At 42.9% G+C, this 9,357-nt stretch overlaps 1 protein-coding gene across 1 annotated transcript; it reads right to left on the bottom strand.

Moving 5' to 3' along the window:
• Positions 1–6,731: 6,731 nt before the first annotated feature.
• LOC134225190 (zinc finger protein 558-like) lies at positions 6,732–8,974 on the bottom strand. The gene is made up of 6 exons (XM_062705061.1): positions 8,692–8,974; positions 8,523–8,636; positions 7,813–8,123; positions 7,302–7,744; positions 7,111–7,245; positions 6,732–7,038 (listed from the first exon to the last, which is right to left on the bottom strand). Exons 1-6 carry the CDS (start codon positions 8,800–8,802, stop codon positions 6,806–6,808), a joined length of 1,347 nt encoding a protein of 448 aa, XP_062561045.1. The 5' UTR covers positions 8,803–8,974; the 3' UTR covers positions 6,732–6,805.
• Positions 8,975–9,357: the final 383 nt, after the last annotated feature.

Below are 9,357 nucleotides of genomic sequence, written 5' to 3'. Positions count from 1 at the left end.
GAAGTATTGCGTCTAGGGCCAAAGTGGGTGTACTACGAACTGCACCAGTGATGGCTATGCAAGCGGTGCGTTGGATTTTGTTGAGCTTAGCCCTTGCAGCAGCCTCATTAGTTTTAGGCCACCAGACAAGGAAGCGTAAGTTGTCCTGGGACGGACAATGGTTTTATATATCCACATGATCATACTTGGTTTTAGGCCCCATCTTTTACCAAGAGTTTTTGAACAAACCCAAAGTGTATTGAGACCTTTCTGCACAACTGATTGGAGATGAGAGTTCCAATTAAGCTTTGCGTCGAGTATGACACCTAGATATTTTACTTCACTTGAATAAACTAATTGTGTTTGATTCAAGGGGTTTCAGTTGTACCTTTCTCCGTTTGGTGAAAGGGATAATGGAAGTTTTTGTAGGATTTATGCCTAGTTGATACTTTTGACACCAGGAAAAAGTGTGATTTAGGGCAGATTGCATTCTTTCCACGATAACACTTTCGAATTTGCCTCGTACAATAATGACAACGTCATCAGCATATCCAACCACTTCGAAGCCTCTTCTCTCTAAGCTGTCTAGACGCTCATCCACCACCAGTGACCAGAACAAAGGAGAAAGCACTCCGCCTTGCGGACACCCCCTTGTTGCTTTAACAGTGATGTATGAACCGCTAAGCTCAGAGGAGATTTTCCGATTAGCTAGCACAGCATGTACCCAGGTAACAATGCATGGGTCGAATTTTCTCCTCAACATTGCTGACCCTATAGACGAATAAGAAGCGTTATCGAATGCGCCCTCAATATCAAGAAATGCTACAAGAGCAATTTCTTTTGCATTAAGTGTTTTTTCGATTTTTTGAACTACCGTATGTAGTGCCGAGATCGTAGATTTTCCACTTTGATAAGCGAATTGGTTTTTTGACAAAGGCATTGCTTTCATAAATTTGTGATTTATGTACTCGCATAGTACCTTTTCCATAATTTTGAGCATTACAGAGGATAAACTTATCGGCCTGAATGCTTTGGGGTTGGTTTTATCTCTCTTGCCTGCCTTCGGAATGAAGACAGCCCGGATTTGACGCCAATCGTTAGGTATGTGCCCCAAAATCAGACTCACCTTAAAAATCTCAACCAAGGGTGGAACCAGTGTTTTCTCCTCTTTTTGGATCAACGCTGGAAATATTCCATCCATGCCAGGAGTCTTAAATGGCTCGAAAGATCTCACAGCCCTCTCAACCCTGGCCCGAGTGAAAGCTTCCTTTGCAACCTTTATTGCGTCTTTTTTAGACCCAGAAACCCATGATTGGATCTCTTGTGGATCTGAGACAGCAATTCCAGTGCCTTGGTCGCCGATGCTCGACTCAGGGATTGAATCAGGGAAGTGGATCTTTAACAATTCGCTCAGTGTATCGCTAGGCTCTACAGTGAGCGAACCATCCGTCTTTCGGAGGCTACCCACACCATTGGAGTGGTCTTTTGAAAGAGTTTTTGGAGTCTGGCCACTACGGGTGTATTCTCTATGCTTTCACACATTAGAATCCACGATTTCCGTTTGGCTGACCTTATTTATTTGTTGTAGTTCGTCAGGGCCTTTCTGTATAGGCTCCAATCGCCAGTTCGCTTAGCACGATTGAACTCCTACGCGCAGTTTTCCTAAGCTTCTCAAGAGTTTTATTCCACCATGGAACGTCTCTACTCGAACTAGTTGATTTAGTTGGACAGCTCTCTTGGTAGGCGTTAAGGATTTTGTTTTTAATGGATTTGGACGCATCTTCCAATTGTGTTATGGACTTGATGTGACTTTCTATGATGTACTCTTCGGATCGTAGGATAGCTGAGTAGGATTCCCAATCAGTTTTCTTAGGATCTTTAAACGTTTTTCCATCGTTAGACCCCTTCCCATTCGAAGATGATGTGTTTATGGTCTGACATTGATATTTCTTCAGAAACATGCCAGTTTTTTATTTTATCAGAGATAGACCGACTACATAGAGTCAAGTCCAAAACTTCCTGACGAATGGAGTTTTCAAACGTGGGCTTGTCACCAACATTACAAATGTCAATGTTCTTGGAAGAGAGAAACTGTAACAGGTACTCACCTCTGGTGTTTATATTGGTACTTCCCCATACGGTGTGATGTGCATTTGCGTCGCACCCTATGACGAAGGGATGTTGTGTCGGTGGCTGTAGGCTACGAGCGCAGCTATTTCTGGAGGAGGGATTTCGTCCACTTCACCTGGGAAGTATGCCGAGACCACCAAGATCTCTCTACTCCCTCTGGCGGAAGGTACCTCCATCCTGACCGCTACGATGTCCCTTTTATGAATTCTGAAATTGGAAAGTATTTACAGTTGTTATGTAATAAAATAGCCGCTCTAGGAGAAAGCTGGCTGTCATCATATACCAACTTACATGAGTGTTGTGGAATACCTTGTATTCTGGATTTATTGACCCATGGCTCTTGAATGAGGGCCACGGTTAAATTCTCTTTGGTGAACCTCCGACAGAGCACACCCGTGGCGCTCTCAGCATGGTGGAGGTTCACTTGCAGAACTTTAGTCGCCATTTCCGGGGTTCCCGCTTTTTTTTCGGACGACGACTGTCCGGCTTTGGATGTTGCGGATCATCAGGATGTCGTTTGGTATTACAGTCTGGGTTTTCTCTCTTCCCTGTAGCAACCTGGCCCGCCAGTTTCGCCTCTGTGGTCAAACTGTCGCTTTTTGCACCCCCTTTGCCCTGTTTAGATACCTTTGGTTTGGTACCACTAGAGCAGGGGGTCGCATGTAAGCTTCGAGCTTTTCCTTTAGAGGCGGACAGACTAGCCTTTATGGTGCTTTTGGGGTGAGATTTACTAACCTCGCCCGAACCGGAGGCTTCCTCAGATTTCTCTTGGGTCGGCCTTCCAGTTAGCCGAACCTCGCTTGAACAGGAGGCCTCCTCAGATTGCTCTTGGGTCGGCCTTCCAGTCGGATTGGCGGTAGCGGCAGTCGGTTGATCTGTAATCTTCCTTAGTTGGATTTCACCAAATCGGTAGTTGAGGGTGTATTTGGACTTCTTCAACTTTTCCATCGACGCACCCTCTACTGTGAAGATCCATTCAACATGAATATCTTTCAGAATGGATCGTTTCACAATACGCCAATTAGTTGTTGTGATGTCATTTTGGCTTTCTATTCGGTCGTCATCATAGCTGGAGCTTTGTGGGAGGAATGCTCGGACCATCTCTGGACGTGGAATCGCCACTTCGTTCATTGCCATCAGCTCTGCACCTTCCCAGGGTTTCATGGATGGGGATATTCTCTTTAACCACTCAGCAGTCTCTTGATCCTTACAGATTAGAACCATGTAACCGGACTTGTAGATGAGGTTGTTGAATTTGGGTTTTATTGGCTCGTTTCGCTGTTGAACTACTCTGAGCAGGAGTGCTTCTTGTAGAAGGTCTAGCTGGGCTGTAGTGAGTTGGACGGTGGGAAAGTCTTTGGGTATTATCCCGACCTTCACGCTTTTGGCCATATCACTGTAGCTGATACCAGCTGTTTTCCTCATGGGTGGGTTTTGTTGTCCAGACACGTTTTTCTGAGGCGCGCGGTTTGAGGACTGTTGGGCGCGCTCGGATCCAGATGGTGCTTCACCCTTTTTTGTTTGGGGTCCTCTGTGGCGGATTTGTCTAGGTCGTTTCTCGAGCGTTTTGAGGAAGTGGGCTCGCTCTCCTTATTCAGGATTATGGACAAGGCCTCATTCCGGTCTTTTCCCTTCTCCCGGAGAGTTCTAAGCTGCTTCCTCTGCGAGCGTGTAGTGTGGGGATTTTTCTTTCTCAGAGCACCGCCTTAGCTTCCGTAGAACCCTTGTTATCTTCGGATCCTTTGCTACTTGCTAAAGATTTTTGGGGTTGATGATGATCCTTATACCATCATCTTCGTTATCTTCCATGTCCAACAGGTTGGAGTCGGTCGATGAGGGGTTGTAGATCTGGATCAGCTTTGTCGAAACATGTGCTGCTCCGGGAGATAGGCGTTGAGGGGCAGGATATTTCCATCTTCTGCTGCGAACTACTGAGTAGCTGGTCTTCAGTAAGGCCAAGCTGACTCAGAGTATTCTCCACTTCGCTCTCACACGACTGAGAGAGGCAGTCGTCACCTTGAGGGTTGTTTGTAGAATTTGTACTCATTTTGGTCCCACGAGTAGCTAGGGAAATAAATGTCCGCTGCACCAGTGCCCCGCCGTAGTGCAGTAAGGGCTGCTTACTGGGGTGTTCGCCCTGGTGCACCCCAGGCTCCGTTCGCGGTTGAGCATGTTTAGAACCCCCTCAACCATTCAGCCCTCGGCACGGGTCGCATGACACCTTGGCATTGGGGTTTATCCATTTTTGCTTTACACGATGGCCATGAATAACAGCCATCGCAACCTTCCTCCTTTACCAGGGCTTAGGACCTGTAGCTCAAGTTCTCAATAGTTTCACAATCTTTCGGACATGCAACTACAGCGAACCATCATTGCTAGCGGAGTTATCCGCTATATTATAAGTATTATAAGCCGAGTTTTGGAAGCATTCGGGGAAATTTTCCATTTTTGCAAGTAAGTGGAGAAAATATCCAAACTTTTTTTGCAATCTACTAAAAAAGACTCGCCCTTTGGCTAAGATGCCCGTGTCATCTGCAAACAAAGATTTTTGACAACCTGGTGGTAAATCAGGTAAGTCAGAAGTAAAAATGTTATACAATATGAGCCCCAGTATGCTGCCTTGGGGAATACCAGCTCTTACAGTTAATCTATCAAATTTAGAATTCGGATAGTTTACCTGCAGTGTGCGATCTGATAAATAATTTTGGATCAGTTTAATAATACACAGAGGAAAATTAAAATTCATCAATTTTACAATCAAACCTTCATGCCAAACACTGTCAAATGCCTTCTCTATATCAAGAAGAGCAACTCCAGTCGAATATCCTTCAGATTTGTTGAGCCGAATTGAATTCGTTACTCTTTATAACTGATGAGTGGTTGAATGCCCATGGCGAAAACCGAATTGCTCATCAGCAAAAATAGAATTGTCATTAATATGAACCATCATTCTATTTAAAATAATCTTTTCAAACAGTTTGCTTATTGAAGAAAGCATTGATTGGGCGATAACTAGAAGCCTCAGCTGGATTTTTGTCCGGCTTCAAAATTGGAACAACTTTGGCGTTTTTTCGTTTATCTGGAAAGTATGCCAATTGAAAACATTTGTTAAATAAATTAACCAAAAAGGATAAAGAGCTCTCAGGAAGTTTTTTGATAAGTTTGTAGAAAATACCATCATCACCCGGTGCTTTCATATTTTTAAATTTTCTAGTAATAGATCTCACTTCATCCAAATTAGTTCCCAACGAAGGGTCAAAAACATTCTCTTGATTGAGAATGTCTTCGAAGCTCCGTGTAACCTGATCCTCTATTGGACTAGTGAAACCTAGACTAAAATTATGGGCACTCTCGAACCGCTGAGCAAGTAACTGAATTAGTGGAAAGCAAGTTAAACACATCCGATATCCGGGTAATAAAACTTGTTCCCCCTGGCAAAGACACTAGATCGCTTACTTTCGTGTCATATAAAATCGGATTGCCGCTTGAACTCAAACCAACTGCACTCTCCGCTGAAACCTGGCCCCGTGGGATTCGCTTCCGAGAATTTGGCGACCGAATACAACGCCGAATCCTTGTATTCTAACAGACACACCAGCAGGACCATCTTTTGTACAACGGTAGATGCTAGTCCCGCAAACAATCCGGTTGCTTATCACGACAATCATTGTTTACCTTGACTTAGTCATCCCTCTTCTCCCAGTGGCTCAGTGGCGACTCCTCATCTATCTACCCTGAGAACAGTGAACTAATCGTTTATTATCAGAACGCCGGTGGAATAAGATCCAAGACTAATAAGTTTTTCCTAGCGACCGCTTCTAGTGACTACGATGTTGTCGTCATTATTGAAACGTGGCTTCGAGATGACGTCAGCAATACAGAATTATCGTCAAACTATGATATTTATCGTTATGATCGTAGCAGTGCCACTAGTCGAAATCACTTCCCCGAACCCACTGAGAAATTTCACAATCTTCTCTTCGGAAACGTTTTCCGGCAGATCGTGCACTTTCAGTTCCACATGTCCATCTTCCATAGTTATACGGAGCTTGTGCTTCTTCCCCGCAATATCCATAGGTTCAAGGGGCAGAGCTTCGTGTCTTGGTTAGCGAACTGCCCAATGTGATAGATAGGACTAGAAGAAAGCAATTGGTGTAATTTTCTAATTTGGTGGATGTAGGAAACGAGTTTTTGCCTTTCTCGTACAACATAGTTGTACGGAAAGGCTATATGATTGCTCCAAAAAAGAACTTCTAACAACGAACCATAAGGCAGAGTTGTAGAAAAACCTTCGCACATTTTGAACTTCAGCTTTTAGAATGAGTTATTGACAAACTACTGAATGATCGAACGCAAAGTACTAAATGATCGATAACATCCTTGAGAAAGATAAAAGTACGGGAATGGAACGGACCTGTTATTTATTCCCGATCTCCGCAGAGGCCATATGACTACCAAGCCCCTATTTCCAAAGGAAATTCTATGAAACATAAGTTTAGCCTGGCAAAAATTTCATGAAGCTGAATTGTCCAAGTGAGTTTTTTTTCTTCATTTCTTTGAAATGTGTACTAAAATGCTTTGATATCTCCACTAGAATGGATATCATAAAATATCGAGGATAAGGAATGTAAACAAATACTCACGGCTTTCTCATACTTTCTACACATTTCCATGAAGCGAGGACTATTTATCGCATTCAGGAACCTATCGGTGGTTGCAAATGTTTATTGTGCGTCTTCATGTGTGTCTGCAGGGCTACCAACTGAATAAATCGTTTACCGCACAGTTGGCACTCGTGCGGTTTCTCTCCAGTGTGTATCATCACGTGATGTTTAAGAGTTTCTGCCTTTCCAAAGGCCCGATCACAATACGTACACTTGAAGTTTTTAATACCCTGGTGTACCAGCCGCACGTGGCGACTTTTGTTTCCTGGTAAAAATCAAAACGGTTATTTATGATCCGCTATGATGTGTTTCCAAAATTTGTACTACAATGTATTACCTGTACTTAGAAATACGGCGTCGCACAGCCCGCAAGGATACTTCTTCTCGCGGGTGTGTCGATTGACATGGATTTTCAACTCCGTGGGTGTGGTTTTCTTTGCCCCACATATATGACATGTGTACTGTTTAATTCCTATTCGTAGATAAGGACTTTTTATGACGTAATTTTAAGAACTTTACTAAACTCACCTTCATGGCGCAGCATGTGGAACTTCAGCTTGTGTCGACTGTCGTGTGACTTGCCGCAAACGGTACAGGTATGTTTCCTAATGCCCTCGTGGTGCTTATCACGATGCAGTTTCAACATCGAGTAGCTTCTGAACACTTTACCGCAGTATTCGCAAACGTGCTCCTTCGTGACGACGGGCTTACCCAAATGTTTGACATTCTTGTGTGCCGTCATGCCGGCCAAGGTTGCGAACGACCGTCCACATCCCACTATATCGCACATGATCTTCTGCTTGTCTTCCGAGTGCATCATCTCGTTGTGCACCTTTAGGTAGGTGAATTTGGCAAATTCCTTGTTGCATATTTCGCAGGTGGCCGGCGCTAGGCCCTTGTGCACGCGCATATGGGCGTGGTAGCGTGCCTCATTATAGAAGAACTTGACACATTGATCGCAATGTATTTTACTAAAAAATAAGATGACTAAGTAAGTAGTAGGAAAAAGCATGAAAAAACCCACTTCTGATGTACTTACTTATATTTCAAATCTTTGGATTTCTTCTTGGACTTCGATGATGCTTTGTTTTTGGATTTTTTGCCTCCGGATTCCCCATCATTGCCGGTGTTCTCTTCAGCTACATAATCTTCATCATCATCATCGTCATTATTTGCTTCATCATCATCCGATGAATCATTATCATCCGTCGATTCTGCACGATTGTCATACATTTCCACTTTAACTTCTACCACTTCGGCAGGGTTCGGCACCTTTATCGCTGACTCGTGAACTGTATCATTTTCTAGTTCTTCTTTGATATCTTCCAGATCTACGAAATTTGCAATTCCCTAAAGGAAATATTTTACGAAAAATATAAGGCATGATTAAAACAAGAACCGTTATTATCTATCTTTGAGTATAAAATATATGGGACTCATATTTGATTCAAAACCTGTGCTGGTTTTGTGGGCCCGCAAAGTACGTATAAAGCTTTAGGAAGAGGTTTTATTTGTTATTGCGTGGTTTATAAGCCAAGTTGAACCGGGATTCGATAACAGCCACCATTAACATGGCATGATTGGTAATCGAATGTTTTTCGCTGAGTTATGGAAAGCTCCAAATTTACAAACGATCCATGGGCTCTCCAAACCATATGCACACTTTGAATATTCTGATATACACAACTGGCCTGATAAGAGCACCGCATGTAAGCCGCATTTAAAATCAATCCCAGACAAAACAATTACCTTTTTCGTCAGTTGTTCGTAAGCTTCCAGGCACTCCGTCCGGAAGTTGTCGATTTGAAACAGCTTATCGCAACAACCTTGACACGCGCCTTCAGGCAGACTGACATCAGTTTTCTGAAAATTATTTTATTATATTGAAAAAGTACAGGATTGTAATTACGGAACAAACCTGCAAGGCAGTCAGCCTGAAGTAAATACCGGAGATAGACTCAAATCTTTGAAGTTCTCCCTCCGCCGGAAAAACATTCGCACACACTCGACATATTGGTTTGGGACTCATCGTAATATCTGACTAACTGCCGTATTATACAAGAGTATGAAAATTGATACTGTATGTTACCGAACCGTAAACGTTAATGTAATTCTTCAAAATTCACTAAAAACCTTTGTGAAATTAACCGAAATTCTAAATCTAAACATAAAATTGACTTGTTTTTGTTTTGGTTCTCTCAGCGTTGACATGCAACAACTTGTGCAACTTAATACAGAGACGTGTAACCTCAGGTGCTTGTTGCACAACATCGTAGATATAAGAGACAGATGAATATAAATAATTTATTATTAAATATTTATTTTATTTAATATTTATCTGCTCGCAGAAATTTCGTACTACAGTATGCCCCCGCTCATCCGGCTCTCACAAATCCGATAACTCTTTAGCCCGGATCGCTCCAATTCGGAATTCTTCGGATTAACCCTTTCAGGTCCACGGATTCATTATGACCCCAACAGAAAAATGAATGTATCAAATCGCACGATGGATAAAAGTGAACACTCTTCTCTTCAGCGAAATTGCTTGAAATTATCGGCAAATGCTGGGTGAAAGCGTACTATT

This window comes from Armigeres subalbatus, chromosome 3 (genome assembly GCF_024139115.2).
Source record: "Armigeres subalbatus isolate Guangzhou_Male chromosome 3, GZ_Asu_2, whole genome shotgun sequence".
NCBI lineage: Eukaryota > Metazoa > Arthropoda > Insecta > Diptera > Culicidae > Armigeres > Armigeres subalbatus.
Note: the sequence above shows the minus strand (reverse complement) of the source record. Positions and strands in the feature narration are given on the sequence as shown.

Excerpts from the sequence above, each read along its gene's own strand:
- LOC134225190 (XM_062705061.1), bottom strand. The coding sequence starts at position 8,802 with ATGAGTCCCAAACCAATATGTCGAGTGTGTGCGAATGTTTTTCCGGCG. Across the intron at positions 8,637-8,691 it reads TCAGGCTGACTGCCTTGCAG|AAAACTGATGTCAGTCTGCC; the intron begins GTTTGTTCCGTA and ends AATAATTTTCAG. Across the intron at positions 7,039-7,110 it reads CGCCGTATTTCTAAGTACAG|GAAACAAAAGTCGCCACGTG; the intron begins GTAATACATTGT and ends GATTTTTACCAG.